Source organism: Manacus candei, unplaced genomic scaffold, assembly GCF_025592945.1.
Source record: "Manacus candei isolate 608988 ecotype Guabito, Panama unplaced genomic scaffold, ASM2559294v1 h1tg000090l, whole genome shotgun sequence".
Lineage (NCBI taxonomy): Eukaryota > Metazoa > Chordata > Aves > Passeriformes > Pipridae > Manacus > Manacus candei.
In genome coordinates this window covers 215,486-237,199 of record NW_026138138.1, presented here as the reverse complement: position 1 = coordinate 237,199, position 21,714 = coordinate 215,486, and the positions used below count along the sequence as shown (strand labels likewise).

At 46.8% G+C, this 21,714-nt stretch overlaps 2 protein-coding genes across 3 annotated transcripts in view; one reads left to right on the top strand and one right to left on the bottom strand.

The window, feature by feature from the left end:
• Positions 1 to 7,194: 7,194 nt before the first annotated feature.
• Positions 7,195 to 10,786, bottom strand: CLDN5 (claudin 5). Its single transcript, XM_051767976.1, has one exon. The coding sequence runs from the start codon at positions 10,710 to 10,712 to the stop codon at positions 10,062 to 10,064; it is 651 nt and encodes a 216-aa protein (XP_051623936.1). The 5' UTR covers positions 10,713 to 10,786; the 3' UTR covers positions 7,195 to 10,061.
• A 9,150-nt stretch (positions 10,787 to 19,936) lies between these two features.
• Positions 19,937 to 21,714, top strand: part of LOC127460908 (septin-2) — a 34,691-nt gene continuing 32,913 nt past the window's right edge. For both annotated transcript variants that reach the window (XM_051767971.1, XM_051767970.1), the window contains exon 1: positions 19,937 to 20,036. The gene's annotated coding sequence lies outside the window, so the exon portion shown is untranslated. The remainder of the gene's footprint in view (positions 20,037 to 21,714) is intronic.

Here is a 21,714-nt window from a genome sequence, read left to right as displayed (position 1 = left end):
GGATAGGGTTACCTGCTTTGCAAATCCAGTCTGTGCTGCTCCATGAACATGAAGAAGGGGAAGAGGATTGTTGTTTCAGCTGGTTCCACTTGCAGTGGAGCTGTGTGAGTAGATTAGCTGATATCAGTGTTAAGGACAGAGCAGTTAGAACAATAACTTAATGAACACATCCTCTTTATGAGACTTTTTCCCTGCAAAGGCTACTGAATTCTGACTCATTTTTCTGACTCACACTGAATTGCTGGCTCCTACTGTAGAATATCCCCTCAGCCAACTCCCTGAGCACAGCACATTGTCAAAGAGACAGAGCTTTCCAACTGTTGCATACAAAACTGAGAAGGGAACCTGAAAAGGGCTGAAAATGACAGGGTGAAGTGCAAAAATAGAAAATAAAGAACTAACAGGAAAAGAGAGACTGAGTAACAATAGAGGGCCAGCAGTAAATCCGGTTTGCCTTTCTAGCTCAGGAAGGTGTCTTGGAAGCTGTGTTTCAGGGCACCCACTGGGTGGTCAGCAGAGCTCTTTGAGTGTGTGAAATGAAATGGAAAACAATAGCTCAGCAGCAATTGCTTTTTTCCCTCTGATGAGGTGTTCCTTGAATTGCCAGCACGACTCCTGCCTGATTTAGCAGTGAATACAGCCAGGCATTTCCTGAGATGACAGCACTACATGGCTGTTAGAAATGCTAAGTGAAAGGTTCTGCTGTGAATAACCAAGGAAAGGGAATGGGATATGGGAGTGTGTCCCACTAAACTGCCTCTGCAACAAAAGGGGAATGAAATGTAGCACGGGGACCATCCAGCCAGTCTGAAAACCCCCATCTCTTTGCACAAATGGATGATAGGAGCCAACAAGATCTTTTTGGAAGAGATATATCTTTTCTGGCATGGTTAAAAGCTGATGCCAGCATTGTTTGTCTTAATTGCTTGTCTTTTTTTTTTTCTCATATTATCTAATAAACTCTCAACTCTCTTCTTCATGGGGAATTTTTGCCAGCAAACATAGATATTGTTTGTGCTCTTGGCCAATGTCCCATTCTGACAAGTCTCCACATATGAATCTATCTGCTCACTCATCTGTTCCACTATCTCCAAATAAGCAATAAATTATTCCTTTTTAGAAAGGGTATCTTGTCTGATCCTTTCCAAGACAGCATACAGTGTGTGGCTCCAAGAGTACTGCACTGACTTGGCAGAAACTATTTAGGAATTGCTGCTACTCCTCCTCCTCCCTGATTACAGCCCTTAGGAAAAAAATGTGATGACCCCTCATTTTTCCTTATTCAGCACATATTTGTGGTCTTTTATTTCATTAAACCTCAAACTGCTTTTGCTTCCTCTTTGCCTCACCTTCTTCCTTCATCAGGGAGGATGTAAGAGAGAGCCTCACTCAAAGGGACAGGGACCCAAAAGGACATGACTGTGACAGATCAATTAGTAATTAGCTAAGCAGTATCAAGTCTCATGTCATGCCATCTGTATTTAGGAACTTGTGCTGGGTTTTATCTGGTGTCCAATCACTCATATTAGTTCTATCCTTTTGTTTTTAGAACAAAAAACATGTATGTTGCTGAAATCAGTCTTAAAGCCCCCTCCCTGTCCAGGACACTCACCACCTTACCCACACACTGTTCTATGTACTGCTTTCTAGTCTGTTAAAAACCCTTTCTTATTGCACCTTCAACTTGGATACGGTTCTGAAACAGATCAATTTTAGTTCTGCGTTTGCATTTTAAGTTAATTGAGCTCTTTAGGTTTTGCCTCTGCCCTGGAAACACTCTCCATTGCCAGACTCATTCCTGTTACCATTTGTCAGGGTGCAGTGTCTGTATTTTCCTGTCTCCCCAGGCACTCAGCTTGGTGCCTACAGCAGGGTCGTGTCTTACCCCACTTTTACTCATTATAAAGCACTTTCATTATGACTTTTCTTTTTATTCCTCTGCATTAAGACCCTTCTGTTTGATTCAAACTCACTTTGAGGTCGTGCAGTGAAATTCCCCAGCAGCTGAAACGCTCCTGTGTTTGTTGTCCTGCCTGCCCGTGTTGCTGTGTGGAGTGCTCAGAGGGTGGCCAGAGAGAAAACCACTGCTTATTCTTCTGTGGGTTTGCTCTCAGCCAGCTGGTGTCCTTAACCAGTGCCCTCCTTGCAGCAAATGTGCCAGTGCAAGGGAGGGGACAGACTGTGGCTGGTCCATGACTGATCCTGTGGGATCTGTTCCCTTGGGTTTCATCACTGCTGTTCTTTGCTTGCTGTCACATCTTTTCTGAGACAATGGTCCTTCAGTTCTGTCTGGAACCTTCTCTGTAGCTTTGTTATTCTTGTGATTCTAGACTTTGCCAGGGTGGCTGAGGTGTCTGGTCTGCAGGTGTTTGATATGCCCATCCCCATCCTTTCCTTACAGAAGGGACAAAATGCAGTGTTGGGTCAGGACAGGCCCAAGACATTTTGGTTCAGGAGAAGAATTGCAGTTTGCCCTTTTCTTCATAGTACAAATTCCTGGGTAGCAACAGATACTAAAACTAAAATTCTCAGTTCCATATTGTGACATGACTCAGACTTCAGTAACTACTGAGGGTGAAAAACTTTGTCTTACAATTTACTGCCCCCTCCCACCCTGCCTTTGATGTGGACTTGTTTTCTACACCAGTGGAGCTCAATACTTGCATTGCAATCTGCCAAAAGCCATTTCTGCAAGGCTGTGAATGCATTTTGCAGACAGCAAGCCAAGAAATCTATCACCTTGTGAGAGAGGCAGGAGACAGGGACTGTTCTTCCCAGCACTGATGATCAGCCTTTGTGGCAGATGGCAGCATGGAATGAGCCCAGACAGTGTCCAGGTGTGAAGGCAGGATTGCTGGGCTGAACTAAAAGTGCACGTTACAAAGAATGTAATCAGCTCTGAAGGAATCTGGGCAGGATGCCATGGATAAGAGCTTTCCTTTAGGAGGGACACTGTAATGATGATATGGATGACTTGGATAGTTGTGGTCATTAATAACCCCAAGTAGACAAGGGGTCTCTTTTAATATTATCCAAACAACAGCATTTTACCCCTACCCTTTTAGTATGATTTTGGCTTCTGGGAAAATCCAGTATCTATTTAGTAGTGCCTTTGTCTGGTTTCTTCCAAAACACCCAGTGCAAATAGCTCTTTCTCTACACTGCTCCTCGATCCACCTTGTTACAGACAGACAAAGATTACATGGAGAAATTATTTCCATGTATCTGAAAAAAGACATCAGTGTGACTTATATCTTTTTGAACAACAAAAACCTCTCTTCCATGGCACAATCTGTGGGAGTTAGGACTTTTAAAAAATTGGCAGGTATTTGGGCATATAGATATTCTCAACTGGACAGGACAAACGAATCAGGAGAAAATGGGACAGCTGAAAAATAAGTCGAGGTTCCAAGAACCTAATGGATTCAAGTAGATGCTAAATTTTTAAAGCTTCAGTCTTACATGTCAACATTTTAAAATGCCAACAGTATAACAAAAATAAAGTAAATGTAAACAGTGAAATGTATTATGTTGCTTGGATCTTGGCAGTCATCTCCAATGAAATAATAGCAGGAAATTATAGAGGAAAAAAATGGTGAAATCATTCTGCAGTCATTGGGTATTCTGGTGAGTCTTCTGTGTGGAGATAACATTTGGGTTTATTTGCATTATAGAATGAAAGATTACTGTTATAATTGGAAACTGTTAAAGGTTTTGTAGCTCAGGCTAAAGGTTATCCAGGCTGCTGCAGCAGATATCCTAATTCTAACAAAAGATACACAATAAGGACAGAACATTAAAACTGGAAGAGTAATCTAAAAATACACACAAGCAGGAATTCTGCCGTGCTAGGCACTTGTTAGCCCCGATAAGAACTGAGATTGTTGGTTTTTTCCCCAATCCCTCGAATATGTGAAGCTGTATTGAAAGTGAATCGGACCATTTTGAGATTTCACATATGCTCTTGTCAAGAAGTGCCTATTTTTCTTTCCTGAATGATCTTTTGTGCCCAAACCTAAATTCTCTCAGGGTTTAACCTTCTGTGGAAGTGTTCTGATAACAAATACAGTTGATGCTAATGAGTTGTGTGTCAGTGTAACAGAGAGGGATGGATTCAGCTCAGAATGTGTTTGAGAGTGGGAATGGAGCCCACAGGTACCCACGTGTGGTTAGAATAGCTGTCACAGTACCTGGTGAGAGACCAAGAGGAATGTCACTCTGAGCTCTGTCAGATAACCTGCTGGGCTGAAACTTCAGAACACAGGCAGCTGAAATCCAAAGTGCATTTAACATTGCAAATTACTTTTGCTACTACACTAAAATTGTTGTTGAAGGATCTGGTTTGGTGCATCTCTTAGCTTTTAGTGCATTTGTTAGACCCATGGGAATCTTCTGCTCATCTTAAAAGAAAATGTTCATTGTGGCACAGCTGGTGGTACAATGTGTAAGACCTAACCTGTGCCCTCATGGAACCTTTGCAGGATGTGACCAGTGATGCACAGGGTGTTACAGCTGGCACCGAGTTCACAGCTTGCTCTCTGGATCTGAGTCACTTTTGAAAGGGTTTATCTGCTGTTTGCCTGGAAAAATCAGCTATTTTAAACATTTACTTTTGTTCTCCACTGTAAATAAACATAAGCTGTCTTGGTGTCCTTTGCTGTGTTTGTGCACACCAGAGCAAACTCTGCGGGGCTGGAGCAGCCTGGAGGGTCCACCCGGAGGGAACTGCCCTGGCTTTGGAGCTGAGGTGTAGCAAGGGATGGATCCACCACTACTGCTGTCCATAATAGCACTGAGGCACTTCAGCCTGCCTAAACTAAGCCTTTTTTCCCCAAAAGAAATAATAACTTGTGTGAATGACATGTCAGCTGGGCTTCAGGAACACCTTGTACCTGCTTTGAATTCCCTGCCAGCCTCTGCCAGGGCTTGAGTCAATGGGAGCGTCCCTTGCCATTCAAGATGCTCTGAGGACTATCAAAGTACAAAATGCAGCTTATTTTATTTTCTGCCTGGTTTTCTAGTTAATCAAAGTCCTTTTGTACTGTTCTATACTGGGTACTGGAGGTGGTCTTGTTATTTACTCTCCATTATTAATGTAATGAGATTTGTATGCCTTGTTGAAAAGACTGTAGGTTGTGGAGTTAGGTGTGTTTTTCAATTTTGTCCTTTTGTAAACTGAAACCAAAACAGCTAGATAGTGGTTTCAAAGTCTGTTCTTTGCTTTAATTAGTGCTGTAGGTACAGTTCCCCATGCTGTATGATCTCACTGCTCTCAAATCAAGTAGCTAAAGGCAGTAGTTCAGTAAATGTATCAGTTAACTCTATTCAGGATGTTTAACATCCAAGCTCATTCATATATTCATTTTTTTATGTAACTCTTAAGCCAGACTGTGATGCTGATGAGTATTTTCACGTTATAAGTGGTAAAGTTTGTGTGATGTGCTCCCCCATCATCCCCAGCTTGTTTAAACAGGGTGATCAGCACCCAAAGTGCAGGCAGAGCTCTGCCTCAGGGCAGTGTACGAGTGGCCAGGGTGCAGGGAGAAGACTGGCACGAGCCCTGGGCAGGTGCCCTCAGCATCACATTGTGCTTCCATGTTGAGTCCTGCTACTCACCACCTTTCCCTGCCAGACTGTGGCTCGAAGCTACATGGTGAGCTTTGGAAGGAGGGGGAAGCTCGGGGCTGTAAACAAAATCCCCAAATGCCCCAGACAAAAGACACTTAAATTGATTCATGATGTCTCAATCTGTGTCTCAGGAAAGGAAAAGGTGATGCAAGGCTTGTGTATCCAAGCAACTGCAGAGGCCCTGCTGTTGCCATGGGAGGTTTTATCAGTGAGGCAGTGGTTGAAATTGTCCTCTTCTTATAACTGAAGATTGCAGGGGGAAGGAGGGGTTTTCTAGACAGAGAGCCTGTTCCTGCAGAGAGTCAGCAAGGAACAGTCTGGAGCAGTCACACACACAGACACACACAAAGGTCTGATCTGAACAGGAGTGACAGAACTCAGTTATTTCCAAAATATAAATATGAGACCCTCCTGAGGCTCTGCTTTTGGACTGATTTGTCCTACCATAATCAGGCTACAGACAACAAAGGCAGTATTTGTCCTGAATTCATCTGCTCTCTCCCAATTAATCTAATACAGCAGGAATACTTACAGTGTCTTACCAAGCAGACTTATAAAAGCGAGGGTAAAATGTTGCAGTATGTCCTAAAGAGCAGATGCCCAACAAACATCTTTGTGCAGGAAAAGGAAACATTTCCTTAAACATCCTGCAGCAAACGTGACTGATTGAGCTTCCTTTTCCCTCTGCCTGTTGCATTTCCCTTCTTTGCACAGACAGGATCTAACCAGATTTGCAGGGTATGAACTGCAGGTTACTTTCAAATTCATAACTATGAAATGGTTCGTTTAGCAGGACAAAGGCCAAGCTGACAGACACCCTTTTTGCAGCTCAGCATGTGCACAGCAATGGGAGGGTGGCAAGGAGCTTTTGTTAATCTCAACCCAGCTGGCAAGAATGCTGTGAAATGAAGGCTTTGAAGACGTTTTTTCTTCATTTTTAAAGCTACAGTTTGTTAGAAAAGCTTGAAAATCTTGCAAAAAAGTAATCTGCAAAATATTGAAAGTCCTCCCTGGCAGTCATGTGACTTAGGCAAGTTTCTCCACTAGCAATTAGCCTGGACAGTTTCCTTTACCAGTCATTATTTTTGCGGGTTCTATTCTGCTGCATCTGTGAAAATGTTTTTCCCCAGCTTGAATACACTTTTCAAAAAAAATAAATGGTTGGCAGAAAGGATTAGGGTATTGGTCAGGTTGAGGCTGATCCAAGCAGCAGCAGGATTTTTTTGCCTTTTAGTTTAAACGTGTAGGAATTGAAAGCTTAAAAAGCTTCAAGCTTAGAGCTGTTCTGAAAATAGCTGGGGCTCACACTCCACTTCCTAATGTGCTCACATCACAAGACCAACTGCTGCTACTTGCTCTCTTTTGTCTGGGGTTCAGTGGAGAGCTGAGGTGCTGCCTGCTCTGGAGGGAGCAGTCCTTTCTTCTCCCCCAGGGGTGGCCCAGCTCTGCCCTCAAAGGTAGCCCAGGGCAAGGCTGCCCTTTGGGCACCAATGTCACTCACACCCATCTTCCTGAGCCCAAACAATCCAGTGTCTTCCACGAAAAAACAGCACCCCTGCTCAGGGATTGGTTTACATGGTTTTATTTTTATGAGAAACATAAATACAAAATAAAAATAGTAAACAAGTGCTATAGGCTTTTCATTGGGGTGAGGTTCAGGCCTGATCCTGAGCAGTTCCAAGCTTTTCAGTTCAGGTCCAGGTCTTTGCTCTTAGAAAACAAATCATAGGGCAAACCAGCTGACTTTTACCTCGAAGCCAGTGCTATTGGTAACAGTAACATCTGGGTTATCTTGTAAAGCACAGTGACAACTAAGCAGGATGAGATTAAATACAAAAACATTTTCAAAGATGGGCCCCACTTCCTGCAGTATTGTTGGGTGCTGTCCCACTGACCTCAGCAAAACCTTGTTCCACCAGCAGTGAGTTGTTGTGGCAGGATGATGCTGTGTCTGGCAGCACATGCACAGGTAGCACTGGCTTCTTCCAAGAGCTCTTGTTGTGTAATTGGTTCAGATTTTGGTTACAAGAGGATCCAGCCCTGCCATGACACAAAGAAACGTATCAAGAAGTTTGGCTTGTTGAAGAAAATTCCCTTCTAAGGTGTAGGTTTCCCTCCCTCTACCACAGACACCAGTTTTGGTTCGATTTGAAATTCTAGTGCAGCACTGTCCAGAAAGATCTAATCTTTCAGACAGACCCCAAATTCTGCAGCACTTCTGAAGGCTCTGCTCTACAGAGTCGTGCAGACACATCTGTCGGGGGGTTTAGTTCTTTAACTGGAGACCAAAGAGCGAGGTCCAGGATTTGGGCTGATATCTGCTGGACAGCAGAGAGCTCTGAGTGAAGGTGTAGTGTGTCTATGGGCTGGGTGACAAATACAGTTGGACATTATCATTTAAAGTAAAAAATAATCATGAAACAAATAAAGGCACCAAACCACATAGCAAGCCAACTTTGGTAGATTTCTTGCAAAATATATGCATTTAAATACATTTTTACAAGGTTTACAAGGTTACACTGTTTAAAAAAGTTGAAATGATGAAATATGGAATATTTCATTCTTGTACCAAAACTACATATCACATCATAACAAAAATATTACAGCTTTTATTTAAATGCAGACAGTATAAGAACTGCACCTCTTTATAGAAAAAACCTAATTGTAGACATATTGCTCTGCTTTTGTGTTCTCTGATGGGCTCAGACCCTGCTATTTATGTCTTAAAAAACTGAAAGCAGTTATCTTTAAAAGGGTAAATCATGTGCTCAATATTCAACATCACAATTTGCAGGGGCAAGGCTTTAGTCTCTCATTCTGGTCTGTGAACATGTTGATACCCCCGGGGTTTTAAGTTTGCTAAGCAAGGCAGGAACACAGTCCATGTCAATCCGTCACAGACCCACAGTTATGATTAGTCCACCAGTCTCGGAGATATCAGAAAGATAAGAGTTAATGCTCAGGTCAGGTGTGCACTGTACTGCTACACGACTCTGAGGGACCCATGAGGTTGTAGTGTTGTGTTCTGAGGAACATAAACAGCACATTTCCTCACTGGCTCTTGGCAGAAATCTCCTTATGGCAATGCAGAGGCTGCCACGGGCGGGAGCAGGATCCTGTGCTGATGTACAAGTAACTCCTGTGGAGGAGTTTCACACATCCCCCTAACCCCTCCCTTGAAAAAACGTTTGTCTCTGCAGTGTAAAATGGAAAAGTGTAAGCTGGTATTCCGGGCTGTGGCAAATTTCTGCAGGTGTTGAGCTCAGAAAATTAGAGTTATGTTGCCCGATGTGTCTTCCTTCCAGTCTGCAGTGTGTTACCGGGCAAGGCACAGGAGCTGAGAGCTGTGAGAGCCAGGACTTCACATCTCCTGATCAGCTGACATAAAGTCTCAGTCAAGATATTTTTGGTAAAATTCTTCTAGCAATTTTTTGCTTGATTTGGTAAATGAAGGAAAGCACGTGTTAACAAAATCATCGTGGGGAGCCAACCAAGTGCACGTCCAACTGAGCACACAATTCAAAATTGGCAGCAAGCGGGGCTTGGCAAGAAGGCCACAAAAGCATCACCCCCCCAACCATCAGTATCTGGGGCAATTTTTATGCTTCCAATCTCCTGTAGTGCAGATGAGAGGAGCAGAGGCCCTGCTGGAGCCAGGACATAGAGTGATCTCCCAGATCTCTGAATCTAGGCCTCGGATAATTCTGGCAATGAGTTCATATTCAAGTAAAAACAGAGCATAAGCTGATGGAGGAGAGGGGATGAAGAACCTCAAGGGGCAACCTGGTGTAATCTGGTTTGTACTCCACTAAAGGACAGCAACCACCTGAAATCTCTTTCAAGGTCTCAAAGACACACAGACCAACTCACTTCTCTGAGGGACTGAAACAAATGAAGAAAGTCAAATACCTTTCTCCAAACAACAGCGGGATTAAGGATCAAGGTTAGTGCCATGCTTTGGACAGGATCTCTAGTTTAGTTGCCCAAACAGAAGATCAAACCCCCCTACTCAGTTAAAGCCGCAGCGGGAGCCGCCAGACGCGGGCTTTCAGGAGGGAGAACGCGGATGGGAATCTCCTCCTGGGCGACAGCGCACACCCGACGCCGGTCCCAGCAGCCGAGAGGCACCGGCGGCGAAGTACTCACGAGTCTCGGGGCGTCGCCGGGGCGCGGCCGGGAGCGGGAGCCGGGCGGGCGGCGGAGCCCGGAGGGATGTCCCGGTGCTGCCCCGCGGTGCCGCGCCGCTCGGTCACCCCGGCCGGGGACGCGCTGCCCGCAGCGGAGCGGCCCGACCCGCCGGGCGCTGCCCTGCCCGGGGCCGCCGCTTCACGGGGTGCCCGTTCGGAAGAGCCTCCGGGCAGGGGAGCGCGGGCGCTCCCGGCCCGCGGCCGTGTGTCCGTGTCCCCGCGGGGCCGAGAGCGGCGCGGCCCCGCTCAGACGTAGTTCTTCTTGTCGTACTCGCCGTTGGACGTGGGCCGCCGCGGCGCCGAGTACTTGACGGGGAAGGAGGTCTCGTCGCGCTGGGAGCAGGAGCAGCAGCAGATGAGGCAGCCCCCGAAGAGCAGCAGGGCCGTGGCCGCCCAGCCGATGTAGAGCGCGGCCCCCATCTCCCGCTTCTTGGACGGCGGCACGGTGGGGTCGTAGAAGTCGCTGATGACGATGTTGGCGAACCAGCAGAGCGGGACGAGCACCAGGACCCCGCAGAGGATGTAGATGGCTCCGCCGGCGATCACGATGCGGGATTTCATCTTGCCGGGCCGGATGCAGTTGGTGCACTGCGCGCCCACCACGGTCACCATCAGCGCCACCAGCCCCAGCAGCGCCACGACGACGGTGAGCGCCCGGCCCGCCTGCACCTCGGGCGGCAGCGCCAGGATGGAGTCGTACACCTTGCACTGCATCTGCCCCGTGCTCTGCACCACGCAGTTCATCCACAGCCCTTCCCAGATGGTCTGCGCCACCACGATGTTCACGTCGATGAAGGCCGACACCTGCCACATGGGCAGCCCGCAGGCCAGGATCACCCCCACCCAGCCCAGGATGCCCAGCCCCAGCCCCAGGATCTCCAGCGCCGCCGAGGTCATGCTGCCGTCCCGGGGGCTCCGCGGGCAGGACGGGGCGGGTGCGCTGCGCTCCCCGCGCTGCCGAGCCGGCTCTGCGCGCCGCGGCCGCGGGCAGCGCTATTTGAGGGGCCGCGGGGCGCCCGCCCTCCGCCCCCGGCCCTGCCCTGCCGGGCTGCACCGCCCGCCCCGGGGCACGGGCAGGGCCGGGGGGGCGTGCGGGGCTCCCTCCTGCCCGGGGGGTCCCGCCGGAGCCGGGAACGCGTCCCTCTGCTCCGGGAGGAGCTCGCGGCCACGCTGCCCGCTCCCAGCTCAGCGCGGGGCTGCAGGCATCTCTTCGCGGAGTCCATCTGCTCGAATTCCTTTCGGTACCGTTATCTGTGTGTTTCCTATTTACTGATAAAGTCCGCAGCCAGACCTTCGGAGAGGTCTTGCCCCAACGCAGGCACCCAGCAGTGTGGAAGTCCTGCTTATCAGAGTCTAATTGATCATTTCCCAGAACACTAAGTGTGCTGACTGACCTGCACAGCTTTCTCCTGCACACTCTGACAGGCAACATTAAAAAAGCACGACCAAACAGATTTCACAGATTATTCTGAGTTTGAAGGGACCCACAAGGATCATCAAGTCCAACTCTTAAGTGAATAGCCCATACAGGGATTGAACCCACAACCATGGTACTATCAGATGTCTGTACTTGAAGACAGACAAGCCCCACTAATTCTGACAGAAAAAATACCTTCAAAATACATTTTTTCACTAATTAGTCTCATATTCTCTACTTAAGTGAGATTTAAATAGATAACTAAAATACTGTGGCATTTGCCTACACGTTTGCTCATATTTCTAATGTTGCTCTTCCAGAATAAAATATTCCCTTACAATGCTTAGGAACCACCCTGAAAATGGAAGAGCTTTGAACGTGGGATCTGCAGGTCACCTGTCAGTACCAGTAGACAGATTCTCAGTTTGGTCCAGGAAGAATAATTGCTCTTTGCTCACACCGACTGTGAAACTTTTTTTTCTGATACTGGAGCCAAGAGCAAAGCATACCATTTAAATATGTCACCACAAAGATCCCAAACTTGACTTTACTCTTTTAATAGTTCGAGTACATTTTGAATCTTTATGGTATGTTGATGAGTTATGTGCCCATATCAAAAAGGGTGTATTTACAAGAGGTTTCATTGTCAGGCCATGCAGACATTGTAATTGCTACAGTCTCTTCATGGCCCACTGGTGTTTTGCTCTTGCAAAGCAGCCTTGGTTCAGTCCCTGCAGGCAGCAGCATGTCACAGCCCCCAAGGCTGGCAGGGAGTGCTCATGGTGGGAATGCTGTGTTCCAGTCCAGAGAAAGAGAACCGACCCCACCAGCTGCTCACAGCACTCACAGGGAGCTGTGCCCCAGGGGCTTCCCACCGGGTGCCCTGAGAAAGGCTTGTTCTGATTGCAATAAGTTTAAATGTTTTAGACAAAACTGGAAGTTATGTTCACACTGACTTTAGAATTGGTTTGGCTTTTTGTGGATTTAGTTTCAACTAGCCCAAGGTATCCTAGCATAGAGGAGATTGCAGAGTTTGAAAATAACACATTTCCTGCCCCTACATAAGTGGTTTTCTCTGTTGCACAGTAACTTACAGCATGTTTTATGGCATGCAGAGGTTTGTGATGGAAATCTTGAGGCTGATATGAGTGCAGCATGAATGGAAAAGTCCACATGAGAAGCAGAAGCAGCAGAAGGAAGGATAAGCAAAGGTTACAGGAATCACATGGATTGCCAGCTGAGGATGTGCCTGCTGAGGTGACACGGGGCAGTGTCCCAATACATCCTGAGTGGTGACTCTTCTGCAGAAGACCCTGGCATAGTAACAGGAGGATGACAACAAGGTCACAGTACACTGGATGTGGCCTTTCACTTCTTTTTTTTTTTCCCAGCCAGGAGACAAGCTTTTAGCCACAAGACACCCAAAAAAAGGAAACCAAAGAACATCAGCAGCTTTGTGGAGTGCGGTGTAGGACATGCTGACACATGACGACTGCAGCCTTCCATTGATTATCTCTGCAGGAGGAGCTGTAAACATTTCTAGCATGGAAAATGTCTTCCTAACAAAGACTGCCTGGCAAATGGAGTTCAGAGGATTTATCTCCTCTTCCAGCTGTATATGAAATACATACAGTTTACTTCAATTATTCAAAACTGCAAATTCCAGTGTGCAAGTTCAGGAGGAATGTGTGACTGGGGCTGTGCAGTCTGTCAAACTGAGGCTGCTTACAATCACTCAGAAGAGTCCCTGGTGTCAGGGAGGGGAGAATGTGCAAAAGAACCATCCACAGAGACAGAGATATCTCAGAGGTGAACAGGAAGAAACCCAGAGCACAGACTGAAACGGAATAACATCTGTATTTATGATGATAATAACGATTATATAGAAAACGGCACAGAAGAACAATCACGAAAGGGGGGAGAAATGCCAGTTATCTTAGCCCACAAGCACAGGAAAGCCCCACCCTTGCCACTCGCCCGGGAGCACGGAACTCTGAATTTCCTCCGATAAATGGCCTGTGCCGCAGGAGGGAGGCACTGACGGGGCCGGGGCAGCTGCCCGGGCCCTGGGGCTGAGAAGGGAAACTACTGCAAGGCTTGTTTTACCTCTGCAGCCCCCACCCCACCTTTCCTTGCTACCTGTAACCCAGCAACTGATTCCTACAAATCACTTAATCCAAGGCAATTATTTCTCTGGGGAAATGCACACTTAATAATCACACAGCAACTGGACCTTTCTGCTTACAGGCATTTCCCGTGCTGGTATTTCACCTTTGTCTGTTTGTTCCTTTTCCTTACCCCAGATATTAGCTTTTATCCTGGTTACTGGCAGCAACCTCCATTTTCAATTATTCCATTCCCTGATCCCAAAGGTCTGTTGCACAGACCACCTTTAATGAGACCAGGGTGCAAGGTGCTCCCCCTCTGCTCACTTCACTTACTGCTACCTTGACTGACTCAGGCTGGGGGGCCTGAGGACCCCACCAGCTCCAGCACAGCTGCTTTGTGATGGGTGTAAGTGTCACAACACTGAAAATTAAACTCTCAGAAATGAAAGGGTTCTATTTGTTAAAAGGAAACACACATCAGCATGATGTTTTCCTTGGGATGTTAAGTAAAGAAAATCGCTGCTTATAAGTTAAATCCTTGCTGCAAAAGTCTGGATTCCTTTAAACTCCAAAGCACAATGTTCTTGCAGCAAAATAACTCTAACAAATGACCATTCATGTAATTCCATCTATTTCTGCTCCAGCTGTGTATTAATTAAATTATTCTGGGGGGATGCTTAGAGGGGCTTTACAGCCCGTGAAAATGGGCGGAAGTGGTATTCAAGCTGGGAACAATTGCACAGGAGCCATGCTATAGCAAGAGGGGCTTTGGGATTAGAGGTGATTGTGTTTTTGCTCTTTTCCTGACATAATCAGGACAAATACCAGGCTCAGAGTAACTGGGAGGGCTGCTAAGGGGGGTCCAGGCTCTCCCCACATTGCTTGTCCTGGGGTATGAACCCTGTCCCATGGCACAGAAGTGCTGTGCCCTCCAGCCTTGCCAGGGCTGTGCTCAGCCCCAAGGCATCCCACCAGCAATGCTGGCATAGATTTGCCTTTGGGCACCTGAAATGTAGTCTGCAGAGCACACTTGGTTTATGACTTCTGGAGTGTCCCTTACCCAAGTGTTTCTGCTCCTTCTCATCCCTAAAATATTAAGCATCTAGAAGACAGAGAGGAAAATGACATTTAGGATCAATCTTCTGCACAAACCTAGTATTGTTTGTGTGAATAAGATGGAGTGTGAGTCAAAGGATTAATTGAAAGCCCAGTGATCTCGAGAGAGCTTACCATAACTTTTGGATCAGACATAAGCAAAGGTGAAGAATTAGAAATCCTATTAGAGATTGATTTTGTGCCATATTTTGTATTCTAATTAGTGCTGGAATAAAGGCAAAGAGATTTACAAATACAGAGTGGTTAGGCAAGGGCTGTTCTTTATTTAGAAAGCTTGAGGTTTCTCAGTGAAGATTACTCCTTTCTGAATTATCCTTTAAACTCTAACTCTTTTCCTAAGAGAAGAGATTTAGTTGGAGTTTGAGTGCACATTCCACAGTAAGATAGGGCTTCAGGAAGTCCTTGCATGTCAGCAGTGCCAACGTGTCTTCAGACCAGTGTTACACATCAGAAGACTGGCACACAGGAATGAGTCCTTGTCAAATGAGCAGGTTATTACAAAATGAAAGTGCACAATTTCACCATAGTACCTATGTAAAGATCATTTATTTTGGAAACAAGCAGAAGTGGTTTACATGAAATTGTTACTTCCTCTCTTAGATCATCTTTTGAGCAAAGAGAAACAGTGATTTAAAAGTCAGGCCAGAATTTTGCAAGAGGAACCAGTAGTGCTCCATGACTGGTGCTAATGATGAAGAATCCAACACTTTTTTTAGTACAAGTGTTGCTGCTGCCCTTCAGGATTGGGAAGTGGGTGCCCACGCTGCTGTTCCCCCTCAGTGGTGATGTGACAAGCCTCAGGTAAAAGAAAAGAAGGAAACAGATACATAGTTGGGAAAGTAGTGAAAGAGGTGAAAAAGGCTTCCAGCCTTCATATATTTGCTTTATATCCCTTTCCAAACAGTTGCCCCAGCCCTGCTTTACACACCCCCTCTGCCTGGAGGCAGCAGGAGCCTGGGTCTGGCTGGGCCACACGCGGTGGGAGCACTGAGACAGTGTTACAGCCTTTCCTCACAGAACGAGGGAATTAATTGTGCTAAACCATCATCAGGACCAAGTTCCACACCTTCCTACTTGAATTCCTCTGCACATGAACTTCTCGATCAGCATTTGAGGCTTCCCAGTGTTGGAATTATCTCCGTGTCTCTGTGTTCTAAGAGCAGGCCCTGATGGGAACCTTTCTGTCACCCCAGTCAGGACCAGCTGGGCTGCACTGGTGAGGAGCTGTGCACACACCTCTTCAGCTCCTTGTTTCCAGAGAACACTGTAGTGTCACTGGACACCATAACTGTGTCAAGGCTGTTCAGGACAGTTGATGTGGTGAATGAGAGCCCTTTCCCAAAGCCTGGAATGTCACATCTGCAGGTGAGCAGAAAAGGTTTGATCATCCTGCTCACCAAAAGATCACAATGCACATGCTGAGGCCATGCCACTCAAATGGTTCTCTTTAATGCCATGGACAGATCCTGGGAATGTGTTAAAGCCTGGGTAGGCAGGGTGGGGGCTGTAGGAAATACACATTGTTTCATGCCTAATGCTCCATCCTACTGCACGTTTCCTTCAGGAGAACTGCAGGCTGATTCTGTCCTCTCCAGGGTTTGCCTCCTTCCACAGATGGTGGTGTACCAGGATCCTGGCAGACCTCTCTCCCATGGAATTTTTGGGAAATTGCATGGTGATTGACAGACAGATGTCAGTCTGTAAACAACAGTCAGCAAGGACAAGTGCCATTGTTTTAAATACACATTGCAAATGTTGAAAGTAATTGGTAAAGACATGACCATGAAATTACTGAAACCCATTCAGGGTTAGTGATGGGAAAGGTACTACATTTCTCTTGTGTCCCAGGAAATCTGCATTCCTGAGCACACCTGGGAGGTTTGGCACATCTCCTCTCATTGTGAGTGATTACTGCTCAGCAGTGCTGATCCTATTCTTCACAAGACATGTCTGAGTCAAGCCCTGGTTTTGGGAAAAACATACATCTGTCTGGTCAATCATGATTTCCTTCTCGAAAGTGAAGGTGGTTACCAGTAAGAGGAAAGTCACTGGCTGTCACTGGTGAAAAGATGTAAAATGTCTCTAACACTGGAGAGTATTTGTAGGTTCTTTTTACTGCTTCTTCATTGCCACAAGTAACATCTTGAGAAGGAGGGTTTGTACATGCTTGTAAATGCAAAAGAAACACTTCTGTCTCACTCTGAGAGTGCTGTAAGTCAAACACAATCTTCATTTCCTGTAGTGTGTCACTGAAAACGAGGTTTGGGAATTCTTTTTGCAGCAAGGGAATATACTTATCTGCTGCAGCTTTTCTTAGGGATTTGTAAATAACTTGCAAAGTAGCTTGTGTCAAGAGATCCTGGTGCATCCACAGATAGGGGCTTCCTGTCTGTGCCCTGCCAGAGCTCCAGCTCTGAGCTGAGGGCTTCAAAAGGGCTCAGCAGAGACCAGCTTTCTGTGGGCCTGATATTTCTGATTGCTGACACAGCACATCTGTAAAAACACAGAAAATGTGAGATGTTAGAGTGGTTCTTCCTGTTAGTGATTCCAGATAAAGCCCACAGAAGAGCATTTTGATCAAATCAGCAGTTTACCAAAGATGAACAGACAGTGGGAAGTTTGCCCTTAAATTTCTGCCTATCAGCACACACAAATCCTAAAATTAACCCAGGGAATATCTAAGTTACTGTTTCTGACATCCACTACTTTTTTCTCTGGTAATCCTTTAACAGAGGATGTCACCCACAGTGTGCAGCTCTTGAGTATTTATTTCTGAAAGGCTTGGACCTGGAGCCATGTACTGTAACTTGGCAAAGCACACACAAATATTCTGAATCAAACACCAACTGAAACCTTATGGAAATGAAAAGAATTTATGCATATGGATAAGAATAAGTTGTTTAATCTGGACTTGAGTAATTTTTATCTCCAGGGAGGATTGGGAGAGTTCAAGATGCTCAGTGTCTTACAGTAGTGGGCCAATATCTTCATGAATTGCTTTTGTAGTGCAGCCATCAAAGCAATCACACAAAATTTAGGCTCAACTTTCAAACATCCAGCTATGTGAGGAACAGACTGAATTAAAAGATAATCAATTTAAAAGGGATCCTAAAACTGAAAAAAGACAGTTTTATTTTGTCTAAGCAGCATAACTTTTTTTTTCTTCAATGTAAAAGAAATAATGCCAAGGAATGTGGAGTTGTTTTATCTGTTAAAACTCAATTTAGCTTTCAGTTATATGGTTGTATTTATTTTATTATAATCAGTAAGACACCATTTTCTCTGGTAAGGACCAGAACAAAAGACACATAATGTCTTTTGCTGAATGGATGAGATATTTCTAATGTGCTAAGATGTGACTCCACACAAAGTTAATATTTGAATTCAAGGAAGGACTTTAATTGTGCTTTTGAAAATGTAAACCCAGATGTATCAGGAACTTTTATAAAAGGCATTGGAACTTCCAAGGGAAGAATTAAACAAAATTCTTTCAGAAATAATAATTCTGGGAATGAGTGACTCACAGTCACTGCTGTTCACAGCATGAACTTTTCTAGACTATTTAACCATTTGGAAGAACAGCCTCCAACAGAACCATTTCTTCTGTTTGGACTCACCCCTAATACTGGGGTGAGAAGCAAGGAACATGCAGGATGTGTTTTGTGGGCCTGCATTTGCTGTAGGTGCCTGCAGTTCTCAGCACTTCTTAGCTACACACCCCAAACAGTTCCAGTTCTGCCGCCTGGAGTTCCTACAACTGTGGGTTCATACGAGTCTCGTAACAGGTTACAAAATAACAAAAGCACATTTTCTCCAAGTGCATAACACTCTGTAACACTGTCACAGGATGCTCTGCAATGCCAGAAGTTGAGATGGGTTCAAAAAGCAAGAAGAAAAATTCATGGAAGAGGGAACCAGCAAGATAAAACCCCTGGCTCAGGAAGCTGCCGAGCTCCAGAGTGCAGGGAGGAAACAGGCACGGAGCTGCTTTTATCTGTTCCTCAGCATCTGCTCCTGGGCCCTGCAGAGCCTGCAGCTGACCTCTGCTCTTACCCCAGCTGCCCCCCCTCACATCACTGTCCGGCACAGTGGCACTTTTGGGGAGGACTGGGACTCCCCTGAAGGTTCTGTGTGACAGTTGGTCAGTGATCTGATCCAGCCAGGGCCTGGGAACACCACCCCTATTGCCTCAATAACGGGCTGCTGGAACCACTGGGGGCTGCTTCACCCCTTGCACTAAATCCTGCCACAGGAAAGGAGTGACAGTCAGGGGAAAGCACGGACTTCCACTTGACTCTGGGTCAATGGCAGTCTGTGGTTTGGCATTGTCTGTGTTAATATCTTATAATTTCTTCAAATGGGAGTTACTTGTAATAGCAGTGCATGTGTGCAAAACATTGTGTCCATCACAGTGTTCTAACTTAGTGAAAGAAAAAAACTGCCCTGGTTGTTCCTCTGGTGATAGTACAAAACACCTGTATGGAAATCCATGGAGTAATTTTAAATCATACCTTAATTTCTAAAGAAGACCGAAATTCCGTCTTTTAACTCCCCCAAGGACGTACTGTGTAACAGAACTTGGTGTTACAACATTACACTGTCCCAGGAAATGGGACTTGGTTGTGCTTTCGTTGGCTTTTATCTGGTTCTTACTCAGATTACATCAATGCACCGTTGATAATATGAGCACAATGTGAATTAGCAAATAATGCCAGTCTGCCTTCAGCAGCATTTGTTTCACTTCCACGTTTTCCTGTTGTGAGCTGCAACCCTGTTTGCTTTATGGATGGAAATGCAGAAAGAACAGAAATGTGCTGCTTGGTGTTCAGAATTGTAAGTCAAAGGATTTCCTGCGGGGTCACACATACAAACTGCCCTCTGCAAAACGTGTGGATGGACTGCCAGGAACTTTCCTGGACATAGTTCTTGCAGGTGGAAGGCTGGAAAAAGCCTTTCCTGAACTTCAGGCGACAGTGTTTTAGCTTGGACAGTGCTGAGTGTTTGAGCTGTGTGACAGTTTCCCCGTGAGGAAGTGATTTATTCCTGTGTGCTGACTGCGGGTATCGCTGACAGCCCAGGTGGTTCTGCTGGAGCCCCCCCAGCCCCTCGGGCGGTGACAGCGGCCCTGAGCCCGAGGGAATGCCGCGAGGAAAGGCCACAGTGCAGTAAAACAAGGACACTGGAACTTCTGCACAATGCTTGCGAGAGAAATTTGCTCCCTGTGCTGTGAATGAGCAGCTGAAAACCAACCAGCTGATGTTCCCCACGGCGTGACAGCCAAAAGCTGGATTTCCCCGTGGCTACTCGCCTACCTCAGGGTTCGCACCGAGGGCAGGCTCGGGCCCCGCCGCGGGCGGATGAGCCGGCCCGGTCCGCCAGGCCGGGCAGGGACCGCTCTGTCCCTCCTCTCGCTGCTCCCGCGCGCCCGGCCCGGACCATAGAGCGGCGCGGGGGAGGCGGGCGCTCGGCCGCGGTGGCGTGTGGGACGCGGGCGGATCGCGGCCTGGCGGGGCGGCGGCGGAGCGGCCGCGGGCGGAGGGCTCGGGGCTGAGGGCTCAGCGCTAAGGGCTCAGCGCTCAGGTGAGAGCGGGGAACGGGCCCGGCCCGGCCGGCGCGGCCTCCGCCCGCAGAGCGCCCCGGGGCTCGGCCCGGGCGGGGCAGGGTCGGTGCCGCCGCTGTGGGGAGGGAGGAGCCGCGGGGCAGGACCCCCGAGCCGCGGCCCGCGCCCCCTCGGGCCGGAGTTACCGTGAGGGGCGGGCACGGCCTCGGCCGGGCATGGAGCGGGCAGTGCCGGCCCCGCGGGCATTCCCGGGGTGCCTCAGACCCGCCGGGGTGGAGCGGGCGGTGCTGCCGGAGGGCACAGCCGCGGGTCGGGGCGGCCTCAGACCCAGCACGGCTTCGCTGCTTGGGTTTGGGTTTGTTTAGTCCGTCATTATTGTTCACGTGCAGGTCGGAGACTTCGTCGTGTCACGGGACTTAAGCGTGATTTGGAAGTGGTTTAAAATACCAGCTTATCAGTTCGCTATGCGTTGCCAGTATGTACACATTGTACCTAAATTCTGTGGGTGTGAGGCAGAGCTACCTGTGTCCTGATGAGTGATTGCAGCTAATATGTTTGGCTTTTTCGTTTGAAAAAGCCCCTGCTTTTCACGTTTTCAGATCTGTTACCCAATAATTTTCTGACACAGTAGCTGCAAAAATACAGTCCAAAGCTGCCTGCATAGGAAGCACATCATTCCTAAAGCTGGTCGTTTATGAGAACAGTATCACTGCCTCCTTTGTGCTTTTTAAGTCACTGTGTTCACTGATATAACAGTAAGGAAAGAAGGTGTCTAGAGTAAAATGTTACTGTTGAAATGGAACTTTAAATAAAATATTTGGGATCAGAGCTTTAGATTCACACATTGCTTTTTCTCGACCAGTGCTCACACAGTTGGGTCCCCCTAACTTGCCCAGTCCTTGCTCCTTTTGCTGTACATGTGTGCTGGGAAGTCACAGGCACGTTCCAGGTTTTGATGCATTCCCAGTAATAATCTGTGTGGAGTGTCCTTGGTTCAAATCCAGCACCAGAGTGAAGTCTGTGGGACTTGTGAGCACTGAGCTCCAGTGCAGAGCCAGAGCAGTGGCTCATGCTTGGAGTGGTCTGTCTGCAGAGGTCACAGCTGGGTTGTAGCATTTGCTGTGAGTTCTGTGCTTGGGGGAAGTGATACAGTCATTTTCCTGAGTGAGAGTAATGCAGAATTGCTAATGTTTAAAAGAGAATTCCTTCAACTGGTAACACCTGGTTCTGATGAGGAAAATGAAATCATCTGTGATTGTTGATCCAGGGGGAGTGATGGGGGGTTTCCCCCCTCAGAGATGAGGATGTGGCAGGAACAAAGCACGGCACACAGAGCAGGCTCTGCTGGACACACTTGTTTGATAGAGTTCAGTGATTCACACAACTTGGAATGAGTAAGCTACCAAAAAAAAAAGTTAACTGCTTTGTATTTGTATCCCTGTATCCAGCTTGGAATACAGTGAGAAAATGTCTAATTTTCAACTTCTTTGTTTCTCTATGTATAAGACACTTGGCAAAGTTATATTTTTTTTTCATTCTTATTGATGTGCTTCAGTGCTTGACTCTGACATTTCTTCCTGGGGTTTTGTAGTGCTTTTGTGAGAAACCACAAATACTGGTATTTCACTGACATATTCCTGGTGTTTCTCTGTCTGCTTGGAGTCTGAAAAGTGACTTTAGAATGCTGATGTTTTTGAG